At 51.1% G+C, this 13,019-nt stretch overlaps 1 protein-coding gene across 1 annotated transcript in view; it reads right to left on the minus strand.

Moving 5' to 3' along the window:
* Window positions 1-308: 308 nt before the first annotated feature.
* ATP1A1 (ATPase Na+/K+ transporting subunit alpha 1) overlaps window positions 309-13,019 on the minus strand; it is a 29,714-nt gene continuing 17,003 nt past the window's right edge. Inside the window, exons 10-23 of the mRNA XM_053890788.1 lie at window positions 12,763-12,872; window positions 10,752-10,886; window positions 10,010-10,202; window positions 8,502-8,677; window positions 7,350-7,486; window positions 6,385-6,535; window positions 5,675-5,843; window positions 5,399-5,553; window positions 4,931-5,054; window positions 3,857-4,002; window positions 3,608-3,738; window positions 3,227-3,328; window positions 1,100-1,191; window positions 309-671 (exon numbers count right to left, since the gene is read on the minus strand). Of these exons, the coding sequence (XP_053746763.1) occupies window positions 643-671; window positions 1,100-1,191; window positions 3,227-3,328; window positions 3,608-3,738; window positions 3,857-4,002; window positions 4,931-5,054; window positions 5,399-5,553; window positions 5,675-5,843; window positions 6,385-6,535; window positions 7,350-7,486; window positions 8,502-8,677; window positions 10,010-10,202; window positions 10,752-10,886; window positions 12,763-12,872 (1,850 nt within the window). The 3' untranslated portion in view covers window positions 309-642. The remainder of the gene's footprint in view (window positions 672-1,099; window positions 1,192-3,226; window positions 3,329-3,607; window positions 3,739-3,856; window positions 4,003-4,930; window positions 5,055-5,398; window positions 5,554-5,674; window positions 5,844-6,384; window positions 6,536-7,349; window positions 7,487-8,501; window positions 8,678-10,009; window positions 10,203-10,751; window positions 10,887-12,762; window positions 12,873-13,019) is intronic.

Consider the following 13,019-nt stretch of genomic DNA (forward strand, 5'->3'; position numbering starts at 1 on the left):
ACAGATGTGAGACAGCTGGAGTTGCAGCCACACCACTCACCCTGAGGTAGGTCCACAAATGTATCTACTCAGAACAAAAGAGCCAGGGCACAAAGTTCCCCCTCAACAGCGGTTCTCAAACTTGAATGGGACTCAGAATCGCCTAGAGAGCTTTTATACAACCAGAGGACTGGTTAGCTTTGGTTCAGGGGGGTCTGGGTTTGCCGTGCCAACAAGTTCCAGGCTGTTGAAGCAGCCAGTACAGGGATGCGCGCAGAGAACCACACTCTGACATCAGGGCCACGAAGGTGATGAGGGCACACGATAGATTCCGTTATAATAGCCATCTTTATTTGTAAAAATCCAGATATAAAATGTATTCTTTCAGTCTTTCCAAGTTTTCCTTTTTACAAAAACAAAAAGGCACATAAAAACCTTCCCCGCTGTCATTCCCATAGACGGTGTTTGTCAGGCAGCCCTCCCCCCTCCCCCCCCGTATAGCTACATGCTTCATTCCGGGACGTCTCGCTTCCCCCACATGCTTCGGTGCTTTCCTACCAGGGTAGAGTTCCGAATTCCAAGACTGAAGTACACAAAGAGGGTGTGGGGGGTGGGTGCAGGTGCGTGGTAGGATGCTCCACGGCGTGCAGGACACGGGGGGGCCTAGTAGTAGGTTTCCTTCTCTACCCAGCCTATAGGCAGCAAAGAGAGACAAGACACTTGCAGTAAGTCCTGGCTCTAGGGCACAGTGGGAGAAAGTGTTGAGGAGTGACCTGGGGGTGGGTGACGAAGCCCAGGGTCAGGGGATGGGGGGGTGGGGGGGTCACTCAAATTCGGCATTAGACCTCAACTCTCTTTCTTTGTTTTTAAAAAGAACATGTTAATTGGAAAGATGGTTTAGGTTTCTGCCCAACTTTCCACTGGATCGTATTTGGTTTGTAGTCTAAAATACGATCGGTTCTGAAACCTCAATGGAGATCGTGAGGATGGGACTGTAGCGTTGGGCAGTTTGCAGCTGGCTGGTCCAATGGCCTGGGCCGAGCCCAGACACTTCAGAGGAAATAAAAGACACAGAAATACCGCCTCTCCCACAACCCTGCTGAAGGTAAGATGAAATTACCGCCAGGGCGTCGCCTGATGATGAGTTTTCGGACTTCGTCGTACACGAAGATGAGAAGAGAGTAGGGGAAGGCACAGAACCACCAGGTAGGTCTGGAAATAGAATCAGGTACTAATTTATACATGAACACAAGTCAAAGAAAAGAGAAACCACATATCACCCAGGACAGTGGAATAGCCTGGAAGGAGGAGCCAAGTACAATCATGGTTAACTATTGAGCCATTAGCACAGAACACACAGAAAGGTCTTAAGAACAGAATGCTGCTCCCTGTGCCCAGGGCCTGGAGAGGCTGAGGAAACCAGACTGCAGACTTTATGAAGGAATCCCCTTTTACAAATTTGGTTTATAGGGTGAGTTGAGATTTTCTGTTGACCATCCCCCCCAGCAAATGGGCATTTACTTTCTTCCCCTTTCTAAAGTGTTTGAGGAACTTGAGTGTGGTATATATATTATATCTAACGTCCTGGCATCTGAAGATAAAGTACTGCCAGAGTAGATCAGAACCATGTATCCATCCCTTGAATTCAGTCAGCTGGGTGCTGAATCCCAGCGCCAGGGAATGAAAAAAGCTGAGCCCTAATAGAGAACAGAGCTTTGGGAGCCCAGCAGCTGCTGCCACATCCCCAGCCCGGAGACAGGCACCCTGGACAGCCCTGTCAAGGGCCATGCTTTCCTGACTACCAACTCCTGCAGTCAACAGAGGAAGGCGTTCCCAGGGCAGAAGCCTGGCAATCTCTTCTTCCTGGTGCTAGAGGTCTTCCTCCACAGCTAAGAGATGATCTCCTTTGGCTTGGTCGCCCAGAGTAACTGAATCACCTTCCTAATTGGGTAGAACCTGTTGGGAACAAACTCTCTAGGCACAGCAAAGGAGATCCTGAGGCCCTACTCTATTTCAGTGTGACTCTCCAGGCTTTGAGAGAGCTCGGTGGTTCTCCTGGCCTCCTCTTGACAAACAGTGGGCTCAAGCAGACAGAATTCCCCTCGGACAAGGCCTGCCCCTGTTGTACACCAGCTCTGTGCAGGGTGCTGGGGACGCGAAGTCAAACAAGATAGCCCGTGCCTTAAAGATTACAATCTAGGGAGGAGTAGACGTGACCAGTAATACCAAAGAAGGGGTGTACCTGCACATGTCTGAGGGGGGTGAGCTCCAGGGCAATCAGCCCTGAAGGATTACCCAGACTGATGGGGTGGAGGGGGGGCGGGGAATATCCCGACCAAGTACATGTGCAGGGGAAGAGAGTATTGAATTCACCTACAGAAACTTGCATGGCTACAAGAATGGCTACAAGAGAAGGCTAGAAAGACCGCTTAGACGCTAGTGAGACAGACCCTAGACGCCAGGCCAGCCTTGTACCGAGGATGTCTGCAGTGACAAGATGTCAGTGAGGCCCATGGGGCTTGGCTGGGGTCAATGGAAGGAAGTGTCGGCTATAAGCCAGGTGGGATGGGTCTGAGCGAGGCTGGGGAGACTTCGACATCAAAAGCTCGTGTTGTACAGGGGCCACATTCTGTGCCTTAGCATCTTTTCATCAAATGCAGTCGCTTAACCTCAACCAGTGAGTAGACCCCACCCAACACCCTCTGTTTCTAAAAGTACCAGAATTTTTCACATACGGGTGTTTACCACACAGTCCTTCACTGTGTTTTAAAGAGGCCAGTTTGGTTCTGCGCAAAGACCAGCGGTCAGCTTTCTTTGGTCCCCTCTCCCCGTGATCCACTTCAAGCCCGCTTCTCCCACCTCCTTCCTGGGAAGGCAGAGGATTCAGAGGCCCACAACGGCTGGGGCCTGTGGTGGGAACACACAGGGGCTAGGGAAAGCAAATCAAGATCTGAACCTGATCCCCAAACTCCAGGGTACATCTGGTCCACCTCTAATGACAACTGGACTGGCGCCATGGGGCACGCAAGCACTCACGCGGTTGGCCGGTGAGCAATCTGGTACCGTGGTACCAGAGCCCGTTTAGCCAAAGCCTGAGCACTGGCCAGTCCTTCCTAATTTCCAGTCCAGAGGAATTCTGTACGCGCCACCCCCAATTCCTAACAATAGTAGCTACTGGCACACGTCACGAGAGGAAACGCTCCACGTCTATCTCGCACTTTGTGGAGGTGGAAGAGGAGCGACTTACTTGAGGGGGTACATCCTCAGGGCCACGCCCATTCCAGGGCAGTAGGAAAGGAAGGCAGCAAGGGCCGTCTCTTCAAAGAGGCCGAATATTAAGATCTTGTTCCTAAAGAATCAAGGGGAGAGAAAGCTTAAGGACACAAACAGAAGTTTATCTTCGAAAGCCATCCATGTGTCAAAGGGCAGATCGAGGTCTCTGTGTAGGAGCTATACTCAGGAACGTGAGGGCAGATGAAAAAAAAAAAAAGAAAATCACAATTTGCTTCCTAAATCTGCTCCAAAAGTGAGATTCCAGAAACTGCCATGTGTCAGGTGCCGGGGTTTTGCACGGAGTTGAGAAATCCCCAGACCCTTTGGGTGAGGGCCCTGAGCGTTCCCTACTCACTTCATCCCCTGCTGGAAGACGGAGTTCCTCCGGGTCTTACAGATGACCAGGTCAGCCCACTGCACCACCACGATGCTGACGAAGAAGGCCGTGTGGCAAGTGAACTCCACGATTTTCCTCTGTTCGTACGTCTGGGACACGGAAGGCAGCCAGGTAAGCTTGGCCCGCGGCCTGCACGGCCGGTGGCTGGGTGGCCACCATTCCCCTCAGGGGCTGGAGGGTCCTCCCACTGGCCAGACCCGTGCTCACCCACTGCTGCCCGTAGCTGTCCTCTACGTCGTTGATCCAGCGGTCATCCCAGTCCACGCGGAGCCCCAGCAGGTGGGTCGGGAGGAAGCCGTTCTCAGCCAGGATCACAAAGTAAGTGAAGAAGCCTCCCAGCGCCTGGATCATCCCTGCAAGTGCGGAAAAACGCCTTTAACCTGGTCTGGGGCATCTGCACGCACTTCACCTGACTGCCTTCAGGGCGGTCTTGGTCACCAGTTGACAGATGACAGGGAGTGTGGAGGACCACAGGAACACGTCCCTCACCCAGCGCCCTCTTCTCTTTTTGAGTCACTCTTCAGAGCTTTAGAAGACGACACACAGGTCTCACTCGGAGACATGTGCCCCCCGCCCCCGGCTCTGACTTCATCATCTGCCTCTACCAGGGCACAGCCTTTCAGGGGAAAATGCTTCCTTCCCTATGTTTTAATCTCTGCTACACGGAGACTTTTTTCCCCATCTCCTTTTCCCATATTTGAAATAGTGAACGGGGCACTTTCTGACCCAATCCTCCCCCCCTCCTTCCTTTTCAGGGCCCTTCGCTTCTCCCCTGGCATCTGGTCTCGCCACACTGCCCTGAATTCCCCGGGGCACGTCTCCTCCTATGCTCTGGACCTCCTTAAAATGAGGTCTCTGAGACCACCTGTTAGCTCCACCGGTGGAGCAGAGATCAAGCCCGGTGCGGGGTCACCATGTGGTGGTGACCAGCCAGCCAAACTTTCAAGCTCATGCAACTTCGTCAAAGCCTAACTCTCTATCCAAATCCGTGGCCAGTACTACGTACCCCCGGGAACGACTGCCTCTGAATGACCTGTGCCTGGCAAGCTGAGGGACCGCTGAGCCCAGGCTGAAGAACTACGGTTTCCACTAAGAAGTAACTGGGCAGACAGCAGAAGATTTCTTCTCACTCAAGAGGATTTTGTACAAAAAGTTCCCCTGAGTCTCACACTGTGTCCTGGCTCTTACTAGATCTGAAGTCCCCCACAGCAAGCCCCTAGGCCGCCCCCACCACTACAGACGCTCCCTGCTCAGTGCCGGTGTCCGGGGACAGTGGCTCACCGATCTGCCCGTAGGCCATGCTGATCAGCCGCTCGTTCACAAGCTTGTCCGTCTTGGGGTTTCTGGGCTGTCTCTTCATGATGTCGCTCTCAGCTTGCTCGTAAGCCAGGGAGATGGCAGGAACCTGGGGGGGGGGGGGTGGGGGGAGGGAGGGAGGAGTATAAACGTTGTCAGATACCAGGAAACTGACTTCGTGAACCTTCCTTGCCCTCTCCCTTTTAAAACCGTTCTTTGTACCATGAGATGTTATTACCAGTCCCATCAAAAAAAAGAAAAAGACTCTTCCCTTTTATATAACGTTGCTCTCTGACAAACAGGCGTTGACAGTTGCCTCGGAGAAGGAGTGAGAACACGGCTTCCCGGAGGCCGTGACGCACACCGGTGTCACTACAGCGAGCCGCCACGGCCTCGTGGGCGCCGGCAAGCAGCCGTGGGTGAGACAGGACCTGAGCTGTGAGAATCACTCACCATGTCTGTGCCCAAGTCAATGCAGAGGATGGTGACGGTCCCCAGTGGTAGTGGAATGTTTGCAATAATAAATATCAGGAAGGGGGTGATCTCTGGAATGTTACTGGTCAGGGTGTAGGCAATGGATTTCTTCAAGTTATCAAAGATCAGACGACCTGGGAACACAAGAGTTTGTTTCACCGTGTGGCTCAAAAGAGATGGGCAGGCTGGAAACGGCTACAGATTGACAGCAACGGGAGGAGTTTCTGGGGGACGCTTTACACATACTGCTCTCACCTTCTTCGACTCCAGTCACAATGGACGCAAAGTTGTCATCCAGAAGAATCATGTCGGCAGCTTGCTTAGACACATCAGAGCCAGCGATCCCCATGGCAACCCCGATGTCTGCCTTCTTCAAGGCTGGAGAGTCATTCACACCATCGCCAGTCACGGCCACGATAGCCCCCTGTCCGAAGAAGGGGGAGGGGTCTGTAAGAGCCACACAGTCCCCGGGCAGAAATACCCGAGGCGCTACAGACTGTCCCTTTCCTTTGGAGACTCTCTGGGGGCTCAGAACCGGCTCAGCCCAAGAAGCCACCCAGCCACTACTCAACAAGAGAACGGAGGAGTGATAACAAATACCTCCTCCCCACCTCCCCGCCCCAACGAGAGCTCCTCAAACGCATGACTTTGGGGAGATCTCTGGAAAACCCCATTCCTTTACAGGTCTTCTCAAGGCGTGGGATGAGAGTCTCTCCTGGCCATTCACAGCCCCAGTGTAGACAGGAGGAGCCTGTACTGCTATTCCAGACAAGTGTGGGGGCTCAGACTCTGGGCCACAATGAAGACGTGTGTTGTAAAGGGCATGGCACTGCTAGACCGTTATCAAGTTCCCCTTCCCTCTGGAGCCACGCCCGGGGAATACACTGGCACACAGACGGTGAGTCTGAGAAAAGCCGGGCCCTGCCGTCACGGAGGTCAGAGCCCGGCCCCGGCTGCCCGCTAACCTGTCTCTGGCAGCCTTCCACGATGATAAGCTTCTGCTGAGGAGAGGTCCTGGCAAACACGATCTCCGTGTGGTACTTCAGAATGTCATCCAGCTGCTCGGAGGTCATGTCCTTCAGGTCGCTTCCGTGGACCACGCAGGCCTTGGCATCTCTAGGATCGGGATAGGTAAAGAGGTCACCCAGTGCTTCGCCAACATGATGCTCGTCACCGAGCGGGGCTGTTCTACGATGCGGAACACTTTGTAAGCAACGTAAAGCCAGAGGGAATTTTCCCCATCAGGTGAAAGCGATTCTCTGTGCGGTATTCTACAGGATACAAAGCATCTTCTTATCTATTCCTTCCATTCAAGGATCACAGACACCTGGGGGGCAGCCTGCCTGTCATTTTCCTTTCCTGGTCTTCATAGAAGACACACTGAAATAAAAGGATCGAATTCTAGACGGTAGAGCAAACCCTCTAATAGCCCCGAAGTAGGTGAAGGGGTCCCAAACTTTAACGAAACATCAAAACAATACTGCTTTATCTCTCATCTAATTTACCGTATTGCCGAATTCTCCATGTTTGACCTACTTGGACAAGTGAGTGTGGCCCTAGAAACTGACTTGCTGCTAGGTTTAGGTGGTATGATCTGCGGTTAACAGCGGGGAATCAGAAGCCCGGCCGCAGAGCATACTTCAGGACGAAGCCTCAGCTTCCCTGCTCTGCCAAGTGGGAATAATAGCTACTTTAATACATTATTGCGCCAAGTGCTTAGAACTGTAAGCACCACCTAGGGGTTGGCCAAAAGGACTCACTCTCAGGGCAACCCTCCCGTGGAAGGACAAGGTTGCCTTCTGGAACCATAGGGGCAATCCCTATTCAGGAGCAAGCCTGGAAGCAAACCATCGGAGACCCAGGCTGATGACTCCCAACTTCCAGCATTTGCACATTCAAGGCAGACCGTGCTTCGAGCTTTCTGCCTCACCTGGGGTTCACCTGGCTCACTGGGATGTTGAGGCGGGCAGCAATGTCTTCCACGGTCTCGTTGCCTTCTGAGATGATGCCCACACCCTTGGCAATGGCTTTGGCCGTGATGGGGTGGTCTCCAGTGACCATTATCACCTGAACAAGAAACAGGACAATTTAGCAAAGGCAGCCGCCAAGCGAAATGACCTCAAAGAGAGTCTTCTGTAAATAGGCACGAGGAAGTATTAAGGATTACTCATCTTGGAAGATCAAAAGGAAAGAATGCAAACTTAAATTGATACAACAGTGACTAACCAAAAATATAAACACAAACGTGTGTTTACAGAAAACACGGAGCAATAACCAGATTTGATCTTGGTACGTGTTCACACAGGATACATGGTATCTGCTTCTCCTTTACACAGTCACATAAAAAACTCAAGCTTACTAAAACTAGCCATGAAAAGAAAGGAAAAAAAAAAAAAAGATAAAAATCTGATGCGGATCACACTACAGGCAAAGGTGCCACATACTGCTGGTCAACAATCCCCAAACTGGCCCAATTCGGGAGAGAGGGTAAGTACGTAAAAGGAATTCAAAATGGTGACTGCACTTTTTTGACCCAAGGATTACATTCCGAAAAATATACTTAAGAACGCAATCCGAGTGGTGGGGGAGTAACTTTTCCAAAGCTTTGAGGGGCAGTCTCACTAACGAGAATGAAAAAGTGGAAACAAATCAGAGAGCTGGCACCAAGGGAGACGACGTGCCCCGCGTCAGTGCACCCAAACAACGTTCCGGAGCTTAGGAAGATTCAGAGGACACCGTCCATTAAAAAACCGGTTGACTGAAAGCAGAGAAGACGTGCCATGCACTGCCAAGCATTTCAAAATGTAAAACCTTGCTAAGTCGTTTGCTCTTTTTAAATATTACTACGCTTCCATTTCTTTCCCCCAAAATGTGTGTGTGTGTTTTCTTTTAAACCCGCCCGCCATCTACTGATGATACCATTTTAAAACAACTTGGCCCTTTCTGGTGATAACTGAAGTGCTGGAGGTAAGACACTCATCGGCCAGGTGAGAAATCAAGCTGGCCGTGTGGCTCCCGCGGCACCGAGCAGGGCGCCCCGGGGCACTAAAAGCTGATGCCAAGGAGGCACCCTGGGCTCCACCTTAATTCCAGCACTTCGGCATTTGCCCACGGCATCGGGAACAGCAGCCCGAGGAGGATCGATCATGGAGATGAGCCCCACGAAGCAGAGGTTTTCCACAGGGAAATTCACATCATCAGTGTCAAACTGGAAGCCTTCAGGAAACTGTTCGTCTGGCAGATAAAGGTGGCAGAAACCTGCAAGGAGAGCAGGCAGCCCGTGAGGACCTCACTGACCGAACAGGCACAGGACAACAGCAGCTGGCTAGTCAGACAGTCCGCCTCCGTATATAGTGGGAATTATTTTTTTATAACAGAATGAGGCTTTATTTAACCTTTATGAATGATGTGGAATCATCGGAAGACAAAACATGCGAATGACAGAATCCATCATCAAGCCTCAAAGGAAGAGGCATTGTCCAATGTGGAGGAGACAGGTGAGCCCCAGGATTTCAGGCTTCTAGACCCGCCCGCTCAGGTACTCAGATTTGGCAAAGCATGTAATTATTGGTCTCTGCTTCCTTTTTAAAAAAATTTTTTTTGTTAATGTTTATTTACTTTCGAGAGAGAGAGAGAGAAAGAGAGAGGGAGAGAGCGTGAGTGGAGGAGGGGCAGAGAGAGAAGGAGATAGAATCCAAAGCAGGCTGCAGGCTTTGAGCTGTCAGCACGGAGGTTGACGTGGGGCTCAAACCCACAAACCGTGAGATCATGACCTGAGCCAAAGTTGGACGCTTAATCAACTGAACCACCCAGGTGCCTCATCTGCTTCCTTTTTTAGGAAAAAAAAGAAAAAATCGAGCCCACATCTCTGCTCGCTATTCCTTTAGTATTACTGAGCACCAGGGTATGTTAAGAAAGACACCTCAAAATTAGATGAAGGAGAAGGTATGAACCAGAGTATGGAACTAGACAATCAGTTCTGAGTAACTAAGCTAAGGAGAACAGGAAGAATTACATAAGGAACTTTCATCTGTCCACCTCCAAAATATCACAAATGCCACCGTTTCAGTTACATTATACAATCAGTGAAACGTCCTTCTGATCTGCACCAGCTCTGATGTGGTAGGAAGGACAGGCAGCATCCTAGGTGAAAAGTTTACCGTTAATCTAATTTGTGAGCTGACGCATAAGCTCTGGTGTAAACGCACAACCATTCTGTGCCAGTCAGTAAACGGTTTTATTCTGGAAGCCCTGGCAATTCATTTTAATTTCATTAAGTTTGTAGGTCAGGGTCATGGCAACAAAAGTTTGATAATGAAGCTCTTCTCCCCGATCTTTCTTCCCCGGGCAAACAGAACTGACCAGCATGAGACCAAAGGTCTAAGTACGGATCAGAAGCAAACCAGCAGGAATTTGCTGCTCACGGGCCCAATGCACCAAACATTTCCCCAGCCCAGCCCTTGCGGTTTTCAGAACAAGGGGGAGGGGGCAGATCGAGGAGGAGGATTCCTCCCGAAAGGCTTCGGGGAGGTCAGCACAACGTGCAGACGCAGACCGGACGGGTGGCCGTGCCGCCGGCTGCCCACTTACCTAGCACACGCTCTCCGAGGCCACCTAGCTCCAGGTAGGCGTTCTGAAAGGCGTCCTTCAGCTCCTCGTCTAGGGGCTGCTCCTTGCCGTGCAGGAGGATGGAGCTACAGCGGTCCAGGATCCTCTCCGGGGCGCCCTTCATCACCAGCAGGTGCCGGGGCTCAGACGTGTTGGGGTTCTTATGGATAGACAGCTATAAAGGATAGTGGAGACGTGAACGCCAGGTGGCTGGGCGTCGTTGGCCCGAATGAGGAGCACAGCTCACTTGCTCCTGGGTATCGGTCATGAAAACCACCAAGACCTCCTACATCTGAACTTTTGGGGTCTCCCACCTTGTAGCCTGCTTTGAATGCTACCAAAAAAGCAAGCATAGTGACCCAGCCTGAAATCCCTGGCACGGGTTCGTATCTAAAGCTTTCCTGAAGGGACAGTGGCAACAACGATGGGCACATCCTTGGACACCCAGCCCCCTCCCCACCCGCCCCCTCCAAACCCTTAGTAAGTATCCCAGAGAGCCCCAAACATTTTAGGGGAGGTTTCATTTAGCCTAATGATACGCAAATAGATTAGCACTTTCTATACGCAGCCTGGGGTAAAACTTAAAAGCTTTCATGAAGTTTGAATAGTTCGGTTTTAGGAAGCGTGGAAGCTTGTGACAGTTCAGAAAGGTCAAACAGCCCTTCTTCCAGCTCCCGTGCCTCCCCGCCCACCCCCTCGCCCACCCGCACCGACGCCAGGTGACCTGGTACTTGTTGGTGGAGTTGAAGGGTATCTCCACGATTTTGGTGTATCTGTCTCTCATCTCCTTCACAGAGCCACAGCACAGCTCAATGCATTTCAAGAGCGCGGACTCCGAGGCGTCGCCTGCAACTGCCCGCTGTGAACGCAGACATCATTCTTAATTAGCCTGAAACGCTTCACCCAGGCACCACGGAAAACTCGGTGTAACCCGGATGTACTCTGCTCGTGTCAGAAGTGGAGGACCGGGCGGGCGAGGCAGAAGCAGTGCTGTTGGCAGGGACGGACCTCCCTGTGCTCAGAACCCCCGCCGGTCACAGCCCTTCAGACACACACCCTAGCTGCCTCCTCCCGTCAGCCCTCCTTCGTCATCCCATATCCGGCTTCTGGTAGAAAAGGGGTGCCTCGAGGGGTCCCCCACCCTGGGGAAGACCATAACACACGCTTCCAACCTACTTTAGCCTTTTTTTTTTTATCTTCCCCTGTTGCAAAGTCTCAAAGCCAACACTATTCCCAAACACATATTTCTGGTTATGAATCTGCAAATACCAAGTGAGAATCCAAATATTTACAGCACCTCCAATGTAAAAGAAAATCCCTTAGGTGCGTTCCCAGGACTGGGGGCAAACTGTGTCAAGGGCAAAACAGAGAGCTTTAAACATAATTCAACTGTGCAAAATTATCTGGGCCTGAATGGTGTGAACTGAAAGCTATTATTAGCTCCAACAGTCCTATAATCAGCTAACATCTTAAGTTCAAGACCACACTTGAGGTAACACATACTTCTTTCTTGTGATATACTACGACACATGTATGCTTTGACACACTACGAACATTTGGACTTGTAGCCAACTTTTATATAAATACTTTAGAACTCGGGATGTACAGGACTGCACATCCAAGTGTAGCCTCGTTTAAGAAGAAAGGTAGTCAGGTTTGGTAGGAAATGTGAAATAAGTGGGATCATTTTTAATAAAGGCCAGTTAGTAAAGCTGAACAGGACTGCGTGCCTTTTGTGGGGGGCAACCCCTGAAATACTCAGAAATACACCCCATGCTCCCTTTTCTGGCACTTTTAAACTGGGAGAGGTCTGATACCTGTTGAGTTCTAAGCTCAAAGCCTACAAAATTTCCACTGTGACGCAAGGAAATACAGGAGGCAGGCATCTCAAGTTTTATCCCAGGAGAAACACCCCTCTCCCCAAATCGACATCAATTCAATGCCAAGAACATCTCCCTTAAAGGACAAAGGGGTCCTATCTTCACAGTGGAAGCCATCTCTGTTCCACCTAAGTGAGCTTTATCCTCTTTGACAGCTTGGTTCCCCCTCACCACCCCCCCCCCCCCCGAAACACCCCAGGCAGCCTCACTGAAAACAGGTGAGCCCGGGGGGCCTTGCACATGCCTTCCTCATCCTACCAACCCCATGCTCAGCTCGTGACCTTTCTGAGGCTGTGTCTCCACTGGGCAGCACAGTGAAATCACAGCCATTTCCCAATTCCCATGGATTCCAAGAGGCTGAGCTTAGTTCTGCATCATCAGTAAGCAAGCGAAGAACAAATAAGATAAGAGAAAGAGCTGAGCTATTTTAAGAAAACACACGGCTTAAGGGATTTATTGGAATCTAGTGTATCCCGATATGCAAATGCAATCATCCAGTCACAGAAGCAGCCCCTCCCTCCCTGCTAGGTTAGGTGACACTGTAGAGGAAGAGTGGATTTTGTTCGTTTTTTCACAGTGAAGACTGCCTCCCACCTCTGGTCGGTTTTGACCCTAAGTCCCTCTTCTCTAACCTCTCTGAACCACAGGGTAACCAAGGGAATTCCGGATCCACAGGCAATACAAGCTACACACAGCAAAGCATCACACGGGCCATTCCGAGTGTCGCACGAGGAACGGTTGCGTTACGGAACACAAAGGTCACGCGCTATTAAGGAGAACACTCGGGGGAGGTCTCGGGTGGTATCTACACCCCCGCAAAGCAGCCTCACCGCTAACAGGAACTTCTGGGCATACCTTGAGGATAGGCAGGTTTTCCTGGTTAGCCTGAAACACCGCCCTGTTACAAAGACCCGCGATCCTGGACAGAGCGAGCCAGGTGGCTGAACTCTTGTCGAACGACACACCTGACAGAGGCAAGGAAACAAGAGAGGAAAATCACGCATTCAACTTTGTACGCAAGTCCCATAAAAGGTGAAATGATGACGTCTCCTTTCCCAAGTAATGAACTCATCAGGCTTTTGGGCAAAGTCAAGAAAAGTCTAAAACCCATG

The sequence above is a fragment of the Panthera pardus genome, unplaced genomic scaffold (assembly GCF_024362965.1).
Source record: "Panthera pardus isolate Hobbes unplaced genomic scaffold, ASM2436296v1 HiC_scaffold_11, whole genome shotgun sequence".
Lineage (NCBI taxonomy): Eukaryota > Metazoa > Chordata > Mammalia > Carnivora > Felidae > Panthera > Panthera pardus.